General features: G+C 42.2%; 1 protein-coding gene across 6 annotated transcripts in view; it reads right to left on the reverse strand.

The window, feature by feature from the left end:
• SLC20A2 (solute carrier family 20 member 2) overlaps window positions 1-23,881 on the reverse strand; it is a 59,052-nt gene that overhangs the window by 16,832 nt on the left and 18,339 nt on the right. For 4 of the 6 annotated variants that reach the window (XR_005103306.1, XM_037381226.1, XM_037381241.1 and 1 more), the window contains exons 3-10: window positions 23,114-23,257; window positions 16,642-17,192; window positions 11,776-11,916; window positions 10,449-10,534; window positions 8,300-8,396; window positions 6,162-6,278; window positions 5,283-5,486; window positions 3,259-3,847 (exon numbers count right to left, since the gene is read on the reverse strand). Coding sequence is in view for 5 of the 6 variants with exons in the window: in XM_037381226.1 (XP_037237123.1) it covers window positions 3,259-3,847; window positions 5,283-5,486; window positions 6,162-6,278; window positions 8,300-8,396; window positions 10,449-10,534; window positions 11,776-11,916; window positions 16,642-16,930 (1,523 nt within the window). In the remaining variant the exon portion in view is untranslated. The remainder of the gene's footprint in view (window positions 1-3,258; window positions 3,848-5,282; window positions 5,487-6,161; window positions 6,279-8,299; window positions 8,397-10,448; window positions 10,535-11,775; window positions 11,917-16,641; window positions 17,193-23,113; window positions 23,258-23,881) is intronic. The other 2 variants (XM_037381208.1, XM_037381217.1) reach the window with 1 other exon arrangement.

Consider the following 23,881-nt stretch of genomic DNA (forward strand, 5'->3'; position numbering starts at 1 on the left):
GGATAGATATTTGCATTCCCAGATATCTATCTATTATCTACTCAACCTTTTTGGCATACAAAGGGGTCTTTAATTTTTATTTCTTAGCTGGAACTCAGTACAGCTGCAAGGATGGGTTCCTATCCAATCCTACTCCTAGCTTTGACAAAGCAAAGATAACTTGTCCTTTAGTTTTGCAATTACATTAATTCAGCTTAACAAGAGATTGGAGTAAACAGCATTTAACAAAAATGCATGCTTCCTGGCAAATTTGGTAGGATCACTCACGGAAGTATAGATCTGCAAAACACTAAAAAAATATTAGTTTTCAAGAAAGGATATTGCCAAGGCAACAAGCCAGTCCAAATGTAGAATTCTGCAGGAATTATGCTATATGATGCAACAAAGCATACTGCACAGAAGCCTAAACCTTGTCTTTCATCCTGGTCAGCTCCTATCAACACCGAATCTGATTTCTGAACTGACTGCACCCTTACAGATCATTTCTAACAAACTTTACTACCCTTGCCTTCTACAGAAAAGGCAAGCGACTGTAAGTCCTTGAGGAGTATGTACAGGCACCACCTACGGGGGTGGGCTGTGAACTTTCTGCAATGGTGTTTCCGAGGGCACATTACAAGAAGTACCAGTGGTGTTTGTCCTTATTCCTACGCTCCCCTTGGCACTTGCTGCTGGCCGCTTGCAGAGCACAGGTACTTGTCTTTGCTCTTGCCCAGTGTGGTCAGAGCAGAGGTCCTGATCAATGAAGACCATCTGAGAGCAAAGAAAGCTGCACTGCTGCCGTCTGATCCTGAGGATGATGGGACCCTGGACTCCTTCCCAGAGCTAGATCCCTGCAGATATGAAGGGAGTAAGAACAAGAGTGAGGACAGAAAGCTCTGTTCCAAATTCCCAGGATGCTGGATGGATGGGGAGGGAAGACACATGTTTCTAAGTGTTTTCAAGATGAGCTGCAAGTTAAATTGGGTGGCTGACAAGGGTGAGGGACAACAACTGTCCTCCTTGCTGAGCGGAGCAGCATTTGCCCGGATGCCTAAGGAGGACTAGGAAAGTTAGGAACGCTGCAAAGCCCCACTGCAAATGCTGAAACCAACACCAGCAAGGCATGGCTAACAGGGCGAGGGCTTAGCAGGAATGGGGCTCAGTACAGCCCCAGCTACAACCCAAGTAAGGATCGCTGCTTCGACAAGCAGCTTCTGAGCGTATTCCTCAGGGGACCATATCACGATACAGGAAAGAGTGCCTACTGAATACCAAGCTGATGGCTCCAGGCCTAGGGATGAGGCAGTCCAGCCAAATCCTAAAGGAAAAACGTGCAATGTTCCCAGGGACAGAGCAAAACCACACAAACTGCTCTTCAGTGACATGCCACTGAGATGGTGAGGTGCAACAAGGCCTTGCAGATGAAGCAATGTTATAAGCAGGTGAGCAATACGAATGCAGATGAGGAAGGTGTAAAATGTTCCATCCTGAGCCTACATCCTACGCCCTTTGGTCAAAAGTCTTGTACTTGGTGGAATAAAGCAGGGCCGAGCTTTCAAAGGGAAACAGGTCGGCAGATGAGTGACGAGATGCTATGAGACACACAGGGGTCTGACCAGATGGTGGAGGGCAAAGAGGTGCAGAAAAACATTTCTGAGACCAACTCTGAGATTCTGTCAGCTGCCCGAGTCAATATGAACATGAGATAAAGACTCCTGGAGGACAATCCTTTTCCATTATTCCTGGGAAATGATATTAATGTTACAGGATTTAAGGACAGACACACTTAAGCCAAATGACTGAAGGATGAACCCACTGGCTTCTTCCACACTCAAGGAGCAACTCAAAAGCGACAGCAGCTCTGGATAAAATCCCTGCCAAGGAGTATTGCTGTATTGGGCCTGGCTGAGCCCCACAGCAGCCCTCCCAGCACTGTGCTGGTGTTGGTAGCTGGAAAGGTGGTGATAACGCACCAGTGCTCTGGCCACTGCTGAGCAGCGCTGCAGCATCAAGGCTGGCTCTCCAACATGCCCCTCGCCTCTCCAGTAGGGTGGGGGTGGGCAAGATCTTGGGAGGGGACATCGCCAGGACAGCTGACCCAAACTGACCAAAGGGACATTCCATACCGTATGACGTCTGCTCAGATGTAAAAGCTAAGAGAAAGGAGGAAGGGGTGGGGTGGGACGGATGGACAGCACTCATTATTTATGACATTTATCTTCTGGAGCCATCACTACACATACCGAAGCCCAGCTTCCCAGGAAGTGGCTGAACATCGCCTGCGGATGGGAAGTAGGGAATAACACCTCTTTTTTCCCTTTGCTTCCACACGTGCGACTTTTGCTGTTTCTTCATTAAACTGCCTTTAGCTTGACCCGTCAGATTTTTTTCCACCTTATTTTCTCCCACCCTGCTCTATTGAGAAGGGGAGTGATAGAGTGGCTTGGTGGGCATCTGGCATCCAGCCAAGGTCAACCCACCACTACTGTGTACCAGAACTATGCCAGGAGATGGGGACCTTCTTAAATGAATGCGAGGAGATGAGCCCTAGGCCATGTCCCCTCTCTGCACGGGGTACAGGAACATGCCCAGAGCTCCTTGGGCATTGCTCCCTTTATTTGTTAAGGGAACTGTGGCAACTGGAGAAGCTGTATGTGCAGTTTATGAACTTCAGTAGGACTTTGATGCTAAGGCTTGTTAGATTTTCTAGGCTATTTAGTAATACATTGCCTCACACGGTCCTAGACCCCTGGAAAACTCCAAGCAAAAGATTCAGCAAAGGGGAATCTCTAAGGGCTGCAGCAATCAAAACGATGATGTTCTTTGCACACCTGTTTTCACAATGTGATAATCTAGTGACAAAATTGTCTAAACCTCTCATTTACTGATGGTCTCCAACCATGCAGTTAAAATTGAACGCAAAATCTGTGGGGCTGGGATTGTCCTATTCGCTTGTACATTGTTTGCCATGACAGGGGGGGTTCTCTCAATGCCTCAAAGCTTGCCAGAATTAAACCTGAATTAAATTAATTACTGCACAATTATTTAGCAGCAAATAAAAAAGATGCTCCCATTGAGAAGCAAATAAACCATAGACTGAGCAGCCCAACTCCTGGAAAGCACCAGGGACATCAGTGTCAAAAGCTTTGCAAAACACAGCCCTGACAATCATCTGCCTGCAGAAAGAAAAACGCTTTCCAATCGGCCATGTTGGCAAACCTTGGTCCAAGCACTGAAGTCATGAAATAGCTGGTTTGTGAGATCTCATCCTCTTACCTGACATCATTACCTCCATGGGCAAAGGATCCAAAGCAGGCTGTTAAGATCTGGAGGAAGTGGAAAAGTAGATGGACCTGAGACGTATCTTTCTCTTCCTTATCCTCTTCCACAGGATCAACTGGGGGCCGGTTAGAATCTGCAAGTTCAGAAGCCAACTTCATTTCCACGCCACCTTCTTCCGCCTCGATCTCTGCCTCGGCCACTGCATTGCAGTAGCTGGAGTAGCTGTCATAGCGAACCCGCTTCTTGGAGTAGGAAACAGTGTCTCCCACTAACTTCTCACTGTCCTCTGGAGTTGATGTGTCCGCTGCCTTAAAGGAGGAATGCACGGGCATGCCACAAATAGCAGCTGTGTAACAAGTGTAACTGTTGTTGCGTCGTAACAGTTTGTAGTTGTTTTCTTGCGCAGGCCTCTCATCGGCGGCCCTGTCCAGGTGTATTTTGTGGAGCAAGTCTTTGTATAAACCTGAGTCCTTGTGCACAGTGTGATAAACATGGCCGTCGCTCCTCACCTGGCCATCGAAGCTGAAGGTGCCATTGGTAACAGGCGATTTCACAGAAGTGTGTGTCATTGAAAATGCTCTTCCTAAAAAGGCAGAAACTTAGACGGTTTATTTCTACGAAATGGAGTACAGAAGCCCTCTCTCTCCCACTTCGTGAGACAATAAAAGGGCAGCAATACGAGAGTACAGGACAAAGAAGATTAGTTTGCAATATATGCAGTGAATAAGCCAAGATCCCATTCACCACCAGATAAGCTCTCTCATCTTCTGCGCAAAAAGAGCTTTGTTCCAGTGCTGGGTCTGCCCCAAACATGCTGTATGACCTGCAGCACGTCACTTGGGATCGGCTGTTCAAGAGTGATACTTGAAGGCTAATGCCTCAGGTTCTTTGAAAAAGTAATTTCTATAAAATTCCTTTCTTGTACAAAAACCTCTACTTTTTCTGAGGTTTTGTCTGTGTCTCTGTTGAATAGGCATAATAAGAATTTCTGGAAAGGTGTTTTACTGTAATTTATACTGAATATGAGGTCACCTTTTGAAAGTATTGAAATAAATATTTTTTGAGACACACATAACTTTTTTTAAAAAATTAAAAATTCTCAAAAAATGGAAAGCAAAAAAATTCACGTTCTGAAGAAATAAATCCTCAGCTTTTCCAGCATTTTATATATTTTATTTCTATGAACGTGGTGATAGTTATTCCCACTGTGTACATTTAACATTACCATGTGCTGTAGGACACACGCAAAAGCTACAGCAATATTTCTGAAGATACTCTCTTTTTTATTTCCTGACTTCCTCGATTTCCACTGTGAGACATTCAGAATTGCTTTTAGCTATTTTTAAACTGGAAGCACACACTCAAAGGGCTTCACGTCACTACTTACTTGATTTTGTAAGAATCAGTTGAATATATCAGGTATTTATTAACCAAATTATAGGGCTGTGTAGATGTTAGCGAAGTGATATCAAAGTCAGCAGACCTCTAAGTGTGTAGAGGCGTGATCCCATCACATGGGAGAAGAAAAAGAGCTTTATGCATGCAAGCCTACTTCTTATAAATATACATTCAGAAAACAACGTGCGAGATTTTTCTAGGGGACACACTCCAAACGGTCATACATTTGTCTGCTAAAGCCCAAATCTTTTCATCTCCTGTGGTAGTATGCTAATCATCTTTATGCCAAATTTAACCTTCATACATCAGCAATTTGTGTTCTCTGTGTTTTTCCACTGCTTAAAAGGATGGAAACACCATTAAGGATACAAAGTAAAGCAAAACAGAAAGTAATTTTTGTTTCCAGCTGTTTCTAAAATTGAAATACAGCCCCAAAAATGTAATTGTTTTTAAGTCCTCTCTAGAAAACATTACTTGTAAATAAGCATCTTTCCCAACAATGCTGAAGATGGATTAGAGCTGGAAATCCCAAACACTAACTTAGCATTTACAACAGAGACCTACTTGCAGTTAAGAAGCCCTATCAAAACAGGGAGAAGATAAACCCTCTTAGTTCTTACCGTATGGTACACGTGGATGATTTCCATTTGCAATAGTATCTGATGCCCCAGCAGCTTCTGCTACGGAGCCAGTAAGGGGAATTGTGCTCTCATCAGATGCTTTGGCACCAGGAAGCTCTTTAAAGACTGGTGTTTCTTCGTCTTGAATTTTATCAAGACTTTCATCAGATATTCTTGACAGTGCAGCATCTTTCTTTAACCGGCCTAAGGAAATAACAGTACTGTAATTTTCAACCCAGTCTATCCATCTTGCTGCTTGCGTTTCCATGGTTTGCATCAACAACATAGATCAACGTGGATACAATAACCTGGCTCCGTTTCATACACGTTCTTTACCTAATTCTAAGACTTTAATCTGAGAAAATTCTAGAGCATCTTAGTTTCATCCTACAAAATTGACTGAAGTAGGTAACTGAAGTAAAACACAGAGCTGCTCATTTATTAATGAAAACTGAAACTTTTATCTGCGTTTTAAACACAGTATTTGTTGAGAGTAGCAAAATAAACCATTGTAAAGCTACAAGCTGTGATCAGCCCAACTTACTGTAAAGAAGTCACTTAAGAGATAGTAATTCTGCCAGATATTTCCTCTGTAACATTTCCTTAACAAAATATAAAATAGATGACATTCCAGGATTTATTTTCCTGTTTCTGCTAGACTCTAGAAGCGAGCACTGCAATGGATTGCCTAAGAAGGTTTTGAATTTCTACCACTGCAGGTTTTTAAGGGCAGGTTACACAAATATATAAGGAATAGTTTAAGCACATCCTGCCTGTGGGTGGGGACTGAACTAGGTGACCTCTCAAGGGCACTTCCAGCTCTAAAATGAAATTTTCTGTGAATTTACATCACTCATTTTTCATCAAACAACTACTTACTTTCTATTTTTCTCTTCATCCAGGGGCACACAAAAATCCAGACTAAGATGGCAAATACTAAGGATACACCAACAGATATTAGAGCAATGGCCCACATTGGCAGTATCAGTCCCAGTACTGTGAAGACAAAGAAATAAAACCCAAGCAAACCATAAATTAACATGACTTAATTATCTCAGGCAGTGGAAAAGCAGTCTGTTGCAGAAAAGCCTGTGTTCACAACGTATTCAAAACCAACATGAATGAGCTGATAATTTTTAACATATATATCAGTTAGTGCAGCATTTAAAGGTCTAGTTGACATGCAAATGTTTGCAGGTTTAGTCCTCCAATTCTCTGTTACCCTACTGTGACCTTATTTCCAGAGTAGTCGGGGGTAAAACTCCCACATCAGGGCTGCTACAACAAGTTTGCAGTGATTTTATACACTAATGCATCTTAAATCATGTTGCCCATTAGGATAAGTATTTACCTGACCTTTGCTCTGGTCAATAAAGCCTGATGCTCAGCTTAATCTAAGCCATTATTTGCTTATGATAATAGCTTAACGTAGCACTTCAGAGCTGAGGTTTCAGTCCTGCAATGTGCAATCGTGTCAATTACTGTTCCCGTAAGTATTTCCTTGCAGAGCTCCTTGTACTTGTTCAATTAAATGATCAGACCCTTAATGAAGAAAAAACTTGGACTCTGATCTTTCATACCCGTATATGCACGCCTGTCTTGAAACCTACATAATTAATTCATCCTTGTGAGTAAATGTTGCCAGGACAGAGGCCTCAGAGGGTAAATATGTGTTTCCTGAGTATCAAAACCAGAGTCCCACCTTCTTATTCACACACTTTTGAGGCTCTTAAGCTGAACCAGAAGGGACATTAAGATTCTTATTTCATTTATTTTGCTTAATGAGTCACTGCAGAGTGCCTGACCTACTTCTGCAGTACGACTAATGAGGAAATGTTAGTTATACAGCTGATTTACTGTGAAACATCTTGGATACATAGCCAATTAGACTTGAGAAAAAGGAATAGTTAAGTTATGTTACCCTCAAATTGGGAACTTCTCAAGCTTTTTATTAATTTCAGTAATGCTGTGCTATGAAGTAGAATCTACCAACTGCATTTATCTAGTACATCAGGTCTTAAGAGAAAACAAACTTCTATTTCAAAAGAGGTCACTTTCTAAATCTGCTTTCTTAATTCAGGGGCATATTCAGGAGGTTTTCTTCAACTGCCTGTTCATTCATGGCTCTGGGGTAATAATATAATCTAAAGATAACATTTAATGACCGGAGTCTTCAATAAAGTCGTTGAGAGCACTGAACACCTTTTTTCTAAATTCTTCTGATGCAAGTACATGTTTAAATGTACACTGCTTAAGTCAAGTTAAATATAAACATATAAATGCAAATATATAAACATAAAATATGCGAACATAAGCAAACGTAAATATAAAAACATAAATGTAAGTTCAAAGATAAACACTAATATAAATAAACACAACATACAAATGCACAAAAAATGTGCAAATATATAAAAATATAACTGAAGTCCTGAAAATGGCATGTATCATTTCCTTTAACTGAGTTGCAATGAAAACACAACACCCAAGAAAGAAGATGCATTCAATGCAGGAACAGGCTCAGGGCTTCTTATCATTGAAGGGAAATAAAGAAGTGAATTTAATTACTAGGCTCCACGCCAGATCTGCCAGAACAGTGACTCTGCTGATTTCAATGGAGCTATAGTGTTAGACTGAGTGCAAACAGCCTTCCTGCTCTTCCTGCCCGCTCTGAACCTTCCTACTTTGACACACGTACCTGGAATACCTCTGAGAGCTCAACACGCGCTCAGATTTACCAAGCCAAAGTCGGCAGCTCAATATTTCCCCTTCCTCTAAAGAGGGATCCTCTTGGTAGCTGTGTCATTCCCCACTAACTGGAGTGATCAGGAGGGAGTCACAAAAACACACGCGCAAATAGAAGCATGTGGGGAGGTGTATGATTTATTGTTGCCCTCGTTAACTCCTAACATAGGAGGTAACTGTGCGGTGTCAACAGCCACCTGCCAGTGTGGTGTCACGCCGTAATACCCCGCGGGATGCCTCCCTCCCATGCCTCCCACTGCGGATGCCTCACTCACCTGGTGCCCCTGTGTACATGATGGAAAACACATTGATAGCTATGGTAGCAGCATAAAACACTGGAAGTGCACGGAGACCATTGGGCACAGGGTCTTCCTGCATAGAAACAGTGGGGAAAAAAAAGGAAATATTAGCTGGATTTTTCACCAGATTAACGTCAGCATGAACCGCCACAAGGAAAAACGTGCTCTTGAGTTAGTGCCAGGCAGGTGGGGCTTTTGGTAGACGGTGAGGGAAGGATGGTGACCTGCCTGGTTATACCCAGATCCACAAGGCTGGTCCTGACAACCACCAGCATTCTGGGGAAGCTTGACACTGTTAATGGGAACCAGAGAGACAAGTTGTACTTTCAAGTTGGCTGCAGACCTGCTGGGTGACCTGGGGGCAGGTTTCTTTCTGCAAGTATTTTCTTACCCACCTTGTCTCCAAGATGAGGAGCCCCCTTCCCTCAGCACGACTGCAGTGTGCCAAGCAGGGCAGGGCTTTGACATTTTTGGCGTGGGGCTACAAGCATCACTGCAACGCATCCATTCCAAAACCTTTCTCTTAACCTCTCAGTTTTGAATGAGACAGCCTGGCATGTTCCACCAGCTAACATACTTCAGAAATCTCTGAAATATTAAGTGTCTGGCTGTGTTAAACAGTTAACATAAAGGAAGCTGTGCAATGTTTAGCATGCTGCTGTGCCTGCTGCCCACTACGGTCCCCTGCCCTCGGCACTCACGAGGAAGGGCTCAGCTGATGGCGCAGCGGAAACGCACCATGCAAGCCACGGAAAAAGCCTTTGTCAGGAGACTGCTTTAGCCTTTTGAGGGGCTCCGCGTGTTTGCAAAGAGCCTGGCGAAGCTAACGGCTGGCTAATGTGGTTTTGTTTCTTGCTGCCATGAGTTATAAAAGGGAGCTGAGAGAAGGCTGCAGCCACCCTGCGCTATGCCCCGGTCCCAAAGCGTGATGCAGCGTGGGCTATATCCACAGGGCCAGCTGCTATCCACAGACACCCCCAACAAGGGCATGAACCCCTACACCAAGCCACTGGCTCACAAGCTAAAAAGCTGCTCTTTTTTTATGCATATACACAATGCAAGTCACTACCTGCTTATGCCAGAAGCTCTACAGATCTCACTACTTTGTGAATGGCACAGATGGCAGTCAGAAGACAATTTCTTTAGCTTGAACTTTTTCTGCCTCCTGAATGCTTAAATATGTGGCTTTTATACCAGAGTTCATGTGATTTTGATGACTAATTTCTTAAGTTGTTACATTTTGAATGCAACAGAGGAACTCTTCCTTGCCCTTTATGCAACCTGAGTAATTTTAAATTCAAAGCTGAGTCCAATCAAATTTATCATCTACTTTTATCACTGATATTTATTTACATCAGAAATAGAGAGTGATGAAGCTGATGTTACAGGTGGTGTTATTTACAGCAAAAGAATTAATCCCTCATCTGTTTAAGTTCCCTCTATAACTGCTAATATAGTGTCCCTTATTTTAGTTCATTGTCATGTGCTGCACTCCCCCATTTTAGCAAGTTGAATGGTGCGAGACAAATGAAAGAGCAGATGAGTGCCCTGGTTTCCAGTTCATGCTGCGTGGCCAGCAAATCATCTCCTGCACAGGAGATATATGGACTGATGTTACCTCAAAGCTGCCACTTTTGACTGAGGTCACCAAAACCCAATAATTCGGGTTTCTTGAGAATAAAGGAAATTTGCAGGTGCCTATCTTCTAATGTCTGATGCACTAGAAAACCAAAGCTTAAAATTTCACAACTATAAAATAGCAATCAGAGTACCCCTGAGAGAGGACTGTTCTGTTTAAATAACAGTCAGAATGACTATCGTGAAACTAAGTCAATGCTAACAAGTCTGTACTACTACAGACACAATCTCAATGTACCATCCTTTGATCAAAAAAGGTATACAATATCAATTACCATGTAGCCTTAAATACTTGTTAAACCACTTACTCCAAGCTTTCAGAACGGCTAAGAGCAAGTACAGTTCCAACAGCTATTAAAGAAATGACTGGTCTCCTGTCCAAAAAGCAAGCCACAAACTTTCAACTCTGGAAATGCCAACACTCAAATAGGAGGCTAGAACACAGCCTTCATACAGAGTACTCATTATAATACTGAGATTTCTTTACCTTTTTTAAAATGAAGAATCTAATCAGCACAAAGAGGACTCCAGACATCAAGCCAGATAACAGCGGGGAAATAAACCAAGAGGCAACTGTATTGAAAAAAAGAAAGAATGAAACATGAAACAAACAGTATTCTTGCATAATAGTTTAAGTAAGTAAGCAATGAGCAATAAATTTAAAACAGTTCTTGTATAACTGGAATTAACGTTCTGTATGTTTACTTACAACTGGTGCAACTCAATGTCCACTGACCCTCACGAAAGTCAAAGTAATGCTAGGCACTACTAGAAACATCAGTGAAAGCTTTTCCCGATAACTTTGCAAATTTAGTAGTCAAATTCATCAGGAAAGTGTCTTGTAGCTTGATGCAGAGTGGACCAATAAAGCCCTGTAATTTCTTTATTACCATGACCACGAATGTTGCAAGCAAGTGGAAAGCAACTGCATCTAGCAGGATGCTGTGCTGCTCACAGGGTAAAAGTCTCCATTTCCAAAATGCCATAGAAGCATCAATTGTAAGGAATAATGTGCGTACATTTTTTACAGGGCAGATTTGCAAGTGTCCAGGACTGATTTAACTGAAGTAGGTGGCAAAACTCCCACTGATTTCAATAAAACCAGATTAGGGCAGTGCTCTGGCAATCTCATCCAGAGTGATTTATTGTTTGTGGCATGGTTAACAGATTGATTCTGCTGTCATTGTAAACCCTCTTCTACTTTCAACAGAATTAAAAAAACATACGCATTGCTCTAACTTCTCTAAAGCTCAATTGTATTTCCATGCCTTCAGCACCAAATCCTTTTAATACAGGGTTTAGGCTGTGACTTGGGTTACAAGGCTTCCAAAACAATAATTAAAACTCCTTCACATCCCTGCTTGGCTGTGCTGATCTTGGCAGTGGGAGGCTGTGACTTAAACATGTGCTGTATGCCCAGTTTTCGCCTCCCTGAAGCTCGTGGGTGGAGAAACATGACTGTGGGCATTCACATGATGGCTAGCATTGTTGAGAGCAAGAACGGGGTGGTATGAGCTGCCACGAAAAGAATTAGAAGAGGAGGAATGCCACCTTGAAGCACATCTCTAAGGGACAATGTGTCCTCAGCTTACTGTTGGGGAAGTACAACTTGCATCTTATCCCCTTCTCCACTGGAAACACGCTGCAGCCCTTAATGAACATGGCATCAGCGCGTCTTCTGAAAGACAGGACTGGGGCAGGAAATAATTTAAGGAGGGAGTGCTATCAGCACAAAGCAGATTTCTGGGAATGTTTTTTGCAGGCAGTGCACACTATTTCGTATAACCTCACACACAGAACGAAACGGCACTTACCAATCTTGACAAGCTGCATCCACTGGACTCCCTGCGTGCCAATTGCCACCAGAGAAAATCCAATTGTAGCACCTACGATGCAATGGGTCCCTGATATCGGGAGTTTCAAGAACGATGCAATCAGCTGCCAAACAGCAGAACCTAGAAAAAAAACCCACAACCACATGGCATAAACAACAGTAACAATAATGTTACGCAGAAAATTCTTTGCCACATACCCGCATTCTTTTATGAGCACTGCCTACACTCCACACGCACAACAGAGATCTCCTAAAGAGAGTTTTGTTCTTGTTCTGTCTCTAAAACTAGACACTAAGACAGTTTGATAGCAGCTTTGAATGCTGCATCTTACTTATGACTTTTTATTACCAACAGCTCTTTAAACTGCACAAGAGTTCTGCTTTTTTTGGGGGGTTTTTTTTTTTTTTAGACTTTCAGTATTTACAGCCTGTCTGATTAAACACATAAACTGCTTCCAGTCTGCATCAAGCTTAGAAAACCTCATTCTTGAGAGCTGGACCTGGAAGCCTCCAAGTGATCAGTATGATCAGTTCACTAGTGAAGCATCCATGTTCCTAAATTCAGATGCTACCAGAGAAAGGCTCAAATTGAGGGGCAGTTTTTATGCCTCTTGTCAGTGACGTGCAGCCATCCAGGGTCCTCTATAAGTAAAATGGATTGAGGGAGGTAAAAGGACCCTCGCACCGCCTTCACTTGCAGCTCATTGCAGCGCTGGAGAAATTCAGATCTGCAGAAAAAGTGTATCTTAGTCCATGGAGCAGCCAAAGATACCCTTGGCATAAGGCAATAAGATCCTTTAACTAAGGGATGGTGGCTAATGGTTTATAAAGTAAATGCAATGTCTTGTGTGCCAACAGATGTTCCAAGGAAGGATGTTTGTCAAGAGTGTGGGATGGGGGAAGACACCAAGCACCAGACAGGATGCCTTGTATTTGTTTTTAGTCCCAACTTTCAGTAGTTAGATAAGACCACAGTTGGCCACCATGCCTTCAAGCATGCAGCTCCATGACCCAACTCATTTTCACATGGCAAGGACCCAGGTTCCTTGCTCCTGTTGCAGTGATGCTAACTTCTGGACACCAAAATCATTCTGGCAGTGACACAGGCTTTCTGTGGATATCGCCTAACATTAGAGAATTTTTAGAAAGATCTCTTCTTCATCTAAAGACTTCATGGCCTTAAGGCTAAAAAATCTTCAAGTGTTAAGAGGCCCCAATGGCAGCCATCAAACTACCAAAACAGATCCCATATTTTCTGGTTCATTTTCTGTTGCCTCTCTTAACAGATCTGCAGCAGACACAGGTGATAAAGCAAGGACGCTGAACATATGCTGTTACTTAAATTTTCAGCCTCTACCCTTAATTCCAACAGGAGAAGATAGTTTGAGGGTCTTGAAATGGAGCCATCTGCAAATGGTGATTTGCTGTCATCATACAAAGCTACATTTGGAAGTCACCCAGTTTGTAAAACTGATCTCTCCTGGGGTGCTATCCCAAAACAACTGGTACTCCTATTGCTGTTGGAAATTCTAGATCAAACAAGGAACACCTGCTCTTTAATTTTTTGGCTTCTCTTCCCCTGTACTAAAATAAAAATACACTTTGCAACCTTTGACATGAACTTAAGAGACAGCAAGTGGAAGTGAGGTAAAAGAGAAAACAGATGGTAACATCTGTAAAGATCCAAATAAACAGCTAAGTCAGCCACAGATATGTAATTACAAAATAGTCTAAAAAATAGGGAAAATGCAACCAAGCCACAGCTGCACTGCAAATGCGTAGTGAGGGCTGAGTTTTTTGTTAGGGGGGGAAATAGAAGGAGTATGGCACTACTACTTCTTTAATCAACTTCACCTTGAAAACCAACAGAAGAGCAAGAGGGAAAGCAGCAGACAGTATGAGAAGGACAATGTGTGGTCTAAAGAAATTTAAGGAAGCACTTTAAGGAACAGAAGAAAATACAAATCAAGCCAGAGCAGGGCTTTCCTCTGGGGCTTGCAGTGCCTTAACTACCTACACCAAAGTTTTAACTCCTTAACATAAAATGCACATTTCCAATTTTTAACTTTGCAAAACTAATCTAGGAAGCAGGAGGCTCACTAGACCTGTCACGACGTCCCAGATTCAGACCCTTCATGCCCGCTGACACCGTGGCCGCACACCCTTTCCTCCGGGTTGCTGTCTCCTAAAGAAAGCGGGTTTCCTGCAGACTGCCCAGCACTGGCTTTCAGCTCAGGGGGGTTTCATGCTCTCCTGAGCTCCCCTTGTGCTCCTGAAGGCACTGCATCCATTTACCGAGGCTCTGGTGCTGCATGCCAGCTGTGAGCCCCCATCATGTACCACACCACCTGCAAGACTGGGTTAGTGCTTTGCTTTGCTAATCCTGGCTGGGATGTCCTCTCTGTCAGTGGCATCTCCTCGGTCGCACCAGCTGCTGACTTCAGCTCCCACCAGGACCACTAGAACAACACTTGGGGAATTCCTGACTTATTGTCCTGGCAGTTAGCTAATACTAGGGAAGAACTACAAGTTACTTCTGAAAGCAATAGTCCTTAACTTCCCAACTACCTAATAAACAACATTTAAATATGCTATAAATTATTACAAAATGTTACAATTTAAAATTTTAACCCCACTGCTCCCTACTTCCTTTTCTTTTAGGAGAGAAAGTTGCCCTGAAAATCACCATCTGCTGTTTGCTGCAAGCATCAAAGGATCTTCCACCAACATCTGGAAAGAGGATACAGCGACTTTTGGTCTCTCCCAGACTGTTGACTCATTTAAGCTTCATTGAAATTCAGAAGCAAAGTCCATTTGCAAAAACATGATCATGAGGCATGAGAGAACAGGGGGGGAAATGCAGAGCAAAAACAGAAAGAGAAAAAGAAAACATCCGCAAAAGCTCAGAGAAAACACAGAAAAAAATATCATGCATCCAGAGAAAAGCTGGAGATGGATTTGAGGGGGGAAAACAAAATGAAATCTGCAGTTTGTAACTTGTGATTAATTCTGAGATTTAAAATGTGGAATTTCTTCTTAATGCCCTTACTGGAGGAAGGGAATGCAACTGGTCATGAAGTTCACACAGGCTTATGTAAATATGCATGCAAATAAGTTGTTTTCTTTGAGCTTCTGGCCAGTTGCCTCTGCAGGGGGCATCTGAGACTTAAAACTTTGCCCAGCCAGGACCAGGATGCCAGAAATAGATACAGAAAAGGAAAAGGACCCTTCCTTCAACAGGGACCATGAGTATCAAGAATGTGAAGGTCAGAAGATGCAGGTCACTTACATTTCAGATGGTGTACACTGCTCCTGGACACATGCCCATGGGAAATGATGGAGCTGTCTCAGGAAGCAGAAGGCTAAATGATGCAAGTGGAGTGGTACTAAGAAGCCACCCTACAGCTTGAGGGAAAGACCAGAATTCTGCAGCTGACCTCACAAGACATCACGAAAGAGGAACTGATAGGGGGTGCCCAAGAGCATTTCATGTGGTTTAAGCTGGCAAGCTCACAGAGGGACTGTCTGGGGAAGCGGCTGTGGTCCCAGCAGTGATTTCTCGCTAACCAACCCCTCCTCCCCTTGGGCAGGGAACGTGGCCAACCTTCAGGAGGCTCAGTAGTAGTGAAAGCCCAAAGGAACCACCTCCCTGCTCTCAAGCATACAAAGCCACCTCAGACAAGTCCAGAAACTGGCATTCCATATCCATCTTGACCCAGCAAAATTAAAAAAAAAAAAAAAAAAAAAAAAAAAAGGGCAAAATTTCTTTGGGGAAATGAGAAAATAACCACATACAGTAGACCTCTGCATGGATTCACTTATCTCACATGCAGGTCCTGCCTGAAAGCTGTGCTGAGGTTAGAGGGGGTAGGTGGAAATAATATTTAGGTAAGGTTTAAGGAAGAGAATCTTTGAGCGGAGCATCCCTTCCACACAGAGGCAGGTAGCATTATACGAGCGATGCTCATATAAATCACATTTCCCTGTCGTGGGACCCCATGGACCCAGCAGACTGACGAAGCCGTAGGGCGATGAGCAGGCTGGCCCCTTGCCTGGGCTGCCTCTCCCACACTGAAAAGGTTTCCTTCCTCCTGTCTCCTGCCCTTTCAAAGCAGGTTTGCTATTGATCCTTGAGGGAGCTCTCCAAAAGCTCACAAAGCCTCTTGCATACAAACAAAGAGTAAATACTGTGGCTTAATGTTACTTACCTTAGAATATGCTATTTGTTCTAATATGAGATGAATTTAACTGCAAACAAAAGAGCAGTCTCCAAGGTACACTGAACTGCTGTTGGTCTGAGTCAGAAAAATTAAAAAGACCTTAAATATCTGACCATCTTTACTGCTCCTTTAGTTTTGCCATGGGCAAGGGTGAAGTGTATGACTGATTGCAATCACTCAACCAGACAATCAGTTTAAGGAAATATGTTTGGATTTTCTGTAATTGTTTTAAACAATTTCGGTAATTCCTTCTCGTAATCATTCACAAGCTGCTGTTTCTGTAGGATCTTCTGTAAAATCAAAAATGCTATGCTTACCTGTTTTCCATTTACCATCATAAAAACCTCCAAAATAATTTTTTCAGTATGCTAGGAATGCATATATATGTTCCATTATGTTAAACATTTTTTTCTTCTATTAGTTAAATGTCTGACCCGTTGAAAAATGTAAATGATTAGAAGCATTTAAAAAACACAGGAGACTAAAAAAGGAATACAGGCCCCTACGTTCACACAAAACCAGACGTGCAAGTCCAGAAGATGGGAAGACTTAATTAACAACACTCACAACAAACAGGATGATAAACACACAATGAAATTTACTTGGAATAGGAAAGTATTACTTACCAACCATTGCACTCACTTCTCCTGCCATCAGCAGTGGGACAGTGTTGTTGTAAAGGTTAACATCAATGATACCTTTCCGAATTGTTTCTCCTACTTTTGCTCCCAGTAATACCGAGCCAGTGGTTTCAAAAACTGAAGCCAAAATGCAAGCCTGGCGTAAAGTAACAACACCAGAGCCCACAGCCGTTCCGAAAGAATTGGCAACATCATTTGCACCAACTGAAAAGGCTAAAATAAAAGCAATGATAAAACCCACAATGACCATCCACAGGTACTCATCCATTGCCATCTTTCCCCAAACCGCAGATTAGCTTCCCCTTTGCAAATAGTTAATAGTCAAGGCTGGAGGGCACCGCAACGGATTTGGAAAGCAGATTTCTTGTAAACAATGAGTTCTCTCTGGAAAGTGCTGGGTAGTGTTAGAATGTGAAGAAACTGCTAACTGCTGATTTTCAAACTACTATAAATACTGTTCATTTGGCTGCCTTCGGTCAGCAGTGAAATACATTCCATATTTTGCTCCCAAACTGGTACAACTGCGATGTTCTGTCCTGCAACAGAAAAAAAAAAAAAAAAGTAAAAGAAAATTAAAAAAAAAAAAGGGGGGGGGGGAATACTCAGCAGAGCCCACAACAATGCGTGTTTTCAGAACTAAACAGATGATTTAAATCCACTAATGGGGTCCTACCTCGACATGTGACTCTTCTAATCATAAAGCAATTCAGAAAAGTTAAAATTAGGTCACCTCCAAAGCAATGTTTCTTGCAATATCACTGACTGAGAAAATCTTCTGAGCAATTTAAAAGGATTTAGAAAGGTTGGGGGTTTTGTTTGTGTTGAATTTACCGAGCAGTGTGATAAGCCCTCTTTCTAGAAGGAGGATTCTTCTTGGCTCTTTGTACCCAGCGAATATAAGACATGCAGAACATACAGACCCTACCATACAGCCCGATTACCAGCTGACATACATCACTTAGCTCCATCAGCCTCAGCAGAGTTCTCAACATTTTATCAGCTGCAGCTAGAGATGTACTCCTTGGAAAAAATGATTTTATCTATATGTCTGCCTAGGAGATGCCACTGAAACCACTCTGAATAGCACTAACCTCATCTATGGCTGTTATTGCATCCCAAGCAGTAAGCATAAATTTTTTTAGAGCTTCTCAGTCACTGAAACAGCACAATAATTGTAATATTCCCATGTATCCCTACCGATCCGGAGAAGTTTACCTAAAAAAAACTTTAACTAAAAAGCTGAGCTCTCTGCTCTTTCCTATAGATGGTTACCAATTGCTAACAGTTATTATATTCAAACCATTGTTATAAATATATTTCAGCATTTCTTTTGATAGTTTTGTGATCGCCTTTTGAATTACGTCTTAATTAGTCCTTAATTAGTCTAATCTGAAAGGAAAAAAAAGTGCTATCTTTCAAACCAAAAAACGGACAGAGAGAAGGGGACTTTAAAAAATAAAACCTTCAGCATCCAAAAGACTGCTAAACAGAGTGGTAAGGCCCACACTGATGTCAGGATGGTCAAAAGCTACAAGCAAATTTGCCCAAAGCATCTGCCTCTTCTAGAGGGCTGCTCCTCTTCCGCTAGCAGCTGCCGTGAACACGTCCCATGCCACCCTCTGCTTTCCTATCCATGCTGTCTGGTTGCAGAAAAGTGCCATTTTGGAGGTAGCAATTTAGCAGCAAATATCCATCATCTACAGTTTCAAGAAGCATTTCAAGAGATCAGGCAGGGTCTACCAGATGAAAAGCCCTGAGCCCAGCTCCCTCTCTCTCTCAGTTTCCCCGCTGTCACTTCAGTCTCATAACAACACACCCACATCCAGTTTCAAGACCATGCTTAATTTCTTTTGATGATCCCAATGCAATGTAGGTCATGTGGTAGCAAGGAGGAAGGGTCTCAGAAACCTCTGAAATAATGGTAAAATTAAAAATGAAAAGAGATTTCACATATTCCTGAGATGCTGGTTCTTTGAGTACAACCAACAGGAAAATACCACATCGATATGTTGTTTCCTAGAAAACCCTTAAGCTGATGTCAAGGATTGATGCTTTTTCTAAATATACATATTCAGCAGAAAAGATATCCCTCTTTCTTTCTCCAGGCTCCAAACTGGCTGAACAACTGTTGCTCCAGTCTTTTCCAGACATGGAGCAGACATCAATCCTTGAATGCCTCACACTCTAAAATAACATCTTGGAAGGTCTTAATGGCTAAAAACATTTGTATAAGGATTTTTATGCTATGAGATAACATGAGAAAATGAAGGACCAATGCATTTTTGATGTTTGCAGACTTGTTGCCTTTTTATAATTCATGAGCACTCAGCTCATTGAGTGGAAAAGGACTTCACAGAGACAGAAGAGGTTAGTGATATTTGGAAGAAAAAATTAAGAGTTAGCACTTGTTTGCCTGTGAAAGAAGACAAAACTCTTGTTAAATTCATTTGTTAAAACTTCTGTTATGTGTATCAGATTTTTGCTAGGAGATGAAGTGCTGGACTAGGGTCCTTCCTTGATCCTGGAGATTAATGATTAAATTCTTATCCTGCATGGATTTACACAGTACCTTTGCCAAGTTAGCCTCAGTGCCCCAGTTTCCTCTCCTGAAAATGGACAAAGCCGACTGAGATCCATGCATACAGCCACAGGTGGTGTGATCATATGAGACCTGTTTCCTTCAGACTCACAAGACGAAAGCACACCCTTATTCCCAACAGTGATCTGCCTTTTCTCCACTATCAACCAACCCACCAATTTACTGTGACCCAATTTCTGGAATAAGGAAGAGCAGGGGGATTGTGACATTCCCCCACTGCAACACAGTTCATGGGACAATGTTTGCCAAATCTGGCTCCTCTGGCCACAGTCTGCAGCTTCTAAAATAAACCACTAAATCACAAGGTTGCCTTTATTAGCTTCCCTCAGAGGGGGGACAGAACTCCAGATGGTCCCAAAGAAATTAAGACTTCAAGTGTGTGTACGTGTGCTCCTAAAACTCTTTGTGAACGCCAAAGAGTCTCCCGAAGTCTGTTGGCAGGGCTCTTGGCAAAGGGCTCGCACAGGCAGCTACATAATCTCCCTCCCCATGAAATGGGATATGTGGCCTCAGGAGAAAAGGATGTCTTAAGTAAGAAATCACCCACCCTGTCATTTTTTGCAAGGTGACAGTTCAAAACAGAGCTTCCTCCAAAATCTGGGAGGCTTGACTTGATGTCTACTGCATTTGCACAAGTGACAGAGCACAGCAACGGCCAAGCCTTGTCTTTAACAAGATGAAATTCAAAAAGAAAACAGGAAAGGGAATAAACACGTTTAAAAATTAACATGTAGACAGCATTTGAATGGCTAAGTGTTACCACTTTCAACCTTAAATAACTGTAAGAGATGTTAAACATTTAAAGAAAGAAACAGAAAGAAAGAAAGAGGGGGGGAAAAAAAAGATACATATCGGCTGAGAAAGTTTTCAGAAATGCAAAATATCCTGCAAAGTAGGCCAGTGACTAAATACAGACTAAATCTTGTAGCATGCTTCTTTCTAGAGCCCAAAATACATCTGGCATGCTCAGACACGCTTAGCCATGCCCCTCATCACCTAATCTAACCCAAAAGCCTGTGGCATTTCATGTTACTGGGATGAAAAAGAAACTGGAAAAAACGCTGTACAGTAGGGAATGGCAGATCTTCTGCTCCCTGTGTGACAGCTGGAAGCCACTAGCCTGTTTCTCTTCTGCTCTCATTTATATTTCATCAACACGCCTCTATGCATACCAAATGCAACTCAACCTGACCTACTAGACACTAGGAAATCCTCCCCTTTACCTTCAGGATTGATACCACCTCTCCGCCAAGGCCTCTGCAGCTGGGTGCACTACACTACTGCAGCAGACTCTGGGTTGAAAAGTTCATTTTCCTATTTATGCTTTGGATAACTCTCCCTGAACTCAGCCTGCACTGCAGTGGCCATGCTGCAAACTCACCCTTGGGCATCAGCAGGGCAGAAGAGCTGTGTTAGCACTGGGGAGCTACAGGACCTGAAGCTGAAGCATGCATCTGATGGCTGCTAGAGCGAAGGGAAATACATGGAGATGAAATTTCAAGTTGTGAGAAGCTAATTCTGCATGAAGGCGAGACTTTTAGCTAATACAGGCTTCTTATGATCTGTAATTAGAGTATCATACTTAGGAGATCTAAGTAGAAGCTTTTAACTGTTTAAGTGGACTTAGAAACTTACAGAACTTGCACCTCAGTGAGAAAAATCTGAGTTTTGGAAATGCTAAGCACGTCCCTCTGCCTCGCTGGCAGATGATCCAGACACCCCCCTTGGATTTTATTTTGTTGCTAGCTAAACATCTTGTTATAACTCTGTCAACACAAAGTGCTATTTCCTCCCTAAGGGGAAGATGAAACCAAAACCTAGGTAAGTAAGCACCTTAATTCATGAAGAAGTGAATCCTCAGAAAAAGGTTGGGATCTCCTGGTAACCACAAGATCACTTTAGGACATATATATGGATACAGTTACTGAGACAGTTCTTCTGGAAACTATTCACAGTACACTTCTAAGCCTAGACAAGTTTTTAGTGGAAAAAAACCCAAAAAACAACGCACTTTGAAAAACAAAGATGTCAGGTTTTGCAAGTTTTTTGCCAAACAAATTGTTGCTAAAGAGAACACAGAAACATCTAACAACACGGATGAACCGTTAAATAAAAGCTCCGGACAAAGTTCAAAGTCTAGGGAAACAATCAGAGTGCATTACCCACCAGCAATCCAACTGTGTGACATAAATTAGGAAACAGAGACCCCATAAATGTCCCTTAATCTTTTTCTCACACATAATTAGGGAAGAACCTACTGCACTTGTGAAGCATTAAAAAGTACATAAATCATCCCACATGCAGCCCATATCATATCTAAATCACGCTGTATGCAGCTCTTCTGCTCTCAGAAGCTGCCCCACTCTGCAGCTGAAAACTTTCTCCTACCCTGGACAGGACCTCCACCAGGTCCCGGGATTAACTGTTTTGTTTTTGCCCAAGTATAAGTAAAAATCGAAAGACAGCAGCTAGCGTAGCATTTCTCAAGATAACTCTTACAACTGCTCCACTTTGCATTATGACAAGACAGACCAGGGGGGATGATTTCTTTTCCCCTGCAGTGTTGAAAACATCAAACATTTCACAATAAACAGTGGCACTGAATTTGCACTGACAGGCAGGTTCACTTCTAGTTGCCTGTGGCTGAAAAGTCTGTCTAAAATGCTTACCAGACAGCAGCTTCTAGGAGGTTATTCCATACCTCTCTCATTTCTGTATTTTGTTCTTTATATAAAACCAATTTGTCAGGCTTCCCACCTACGTATATAAACTCATACCAGATCTGGCATTCCAGTCTATTGGTACTAAACACAGCACTGCATAGAAACCAAGCCTGATATATAGCCAAAACTACTAAAGCTGTTCACATCAATAGTCCTTATCGTTTCCAGTTCATGCTCGGGCCACAAGACTCACAAATTATCTACCTTAAATTACTAATACTACACTCATGATATGAAAAGTGGTATTAATTCAAGTGGTTCCAGACTAAGAACATCCCTATATGGCTTTAAACTACATGCACAGGACTTGTCACAAGGCCAAGCACGAGGCAAGTTTACTGCTCCAGCACACAAAAAAGCACCTTTAGCTTAGTTAAAACAAAACAACAAAAAAAAAATCAATTACCGCATCTGCAGAGGCAGTTTTTGTATCAATCAGTTCCTATTTTAACACATTCACAACGTGTTTAAGCATACTTGATGCTGCTACTCGATATAGAAACAGGACTGAAGGTGAGAGCTTTCCAAGGACTCCCACCCAGTTTAACACTGCAGCGAGTGACTGTCACCACCAGCTCCCAAAACTTCTAGAGGATGCTTCCTTTACTTAGTCCCTATCAACCTCTCTTCCAACCACTGAAAGGTCAAAAATGCATATAAAATATTTAGCATGAGATTCTGTTGCTAAAAACACAGACAGCAGTCATATTTAAACAGCAATTCTACAAACAAGTGAGACAGGTAAAGTATCAACAAGTCCTTGTGCATTTGCTGATAAGTATCTTTTTTCTTTAACTAAAGAACAACTTGATCCTTCAGTGACTGAACAAAAGCCTTTCTAACAAACAAGTGTTTTTTATGCTTCATCACTACAGATTTTTAAGATCCATTCAGAGAAAACAAGTGTTCATGGTTATGGAAAACACGTTTTATAAAAGAAAACCATGCAGAGAGATCTTTAAAACTCACCCAGTGTTTAAAAGCTGTTTCAAAAGAAAAAGGCGCAAAGTTCCTGAGCAACTTGCCCTCCTGACTGTAAATACAGGCTGAAGACTAAAATAGACATTCTATCATTCAGCACAGTCACATCTGAACATGCAAACTTCCAGAGGGTAGAAAGAGGGCTGTAACTTACACCAGGCAGTCCCAGGATAAAATTCACTCTGGCACAGGAGAGCACACAAGACAACACCGAGAAGCATCAATGCGAGTCCACAGTCTTATTCAGTAGGTGAAAATCTGCCTCCTCTTAAGCAAAGAATTCTGCTGGGGGTGGGCACTGATAAAACACAACACTGCGTCACGACTGCACTATGAGACAAACCAATCCAATGAAGCTCATATTAAAAGCAACAAAACGTTCCCTTTCCCCCACCACCACCCCCCCCCCCGCCCCAAGCATAGGCATAGACAAGAAAGGAAATCTCATTTTTGATTGCCAGCTGGGCATTTTGGTGCGATCAGGTAATTTCTGAGGAGCCCCAGGTCTTCTGTTTGCAAGCACGCTTAAATGCAGGCTTAATTCAAGTGCATGTGACGGTAGGGTACGCACATCCAATTCGGGAAAGATGTTGCATGCTTGTTACTTTATCCATGTCAGTAGAGGTCTCACAGGCTACACAGACTGCAGAAAGTTAGAGATGTGCACGAGTTTTGACTGGATCAATGCCTAAGCAAGCAACTTCGCTTTCAACAGTTCAACCTACATTACCCAATCCAAATTCCTTCAACCACTTTCCTTTAAGTGGGAAACATTTTTGCATGTATGTCAAGGCAAAAATAATGTTTGCTTAAAAGCACCCAGCTTAGCTTTATATAAAATATTTGCTTCAATGCTACATAATGCAATTAAGCCATTTTATTCTACAAAAAGGAATGTAAATCAAAACTGCATTGTCACAGC

The sequence above is a fragment of the Falco rusticolus genome, chromosome 1, assembly GCF_015220075.1.
Source record: "Falco rusticolus isolate bFalRus1 chromosome 1, bFalRus1.pri, whole genome shotgun sequence".
Classification (NCBI taxonomy): domain Eukaryota; kingdom Metazoa; phylum Chordata; class Aves; order Falconiformes; family Falconidae; genus Falco; species Falco rusticolus.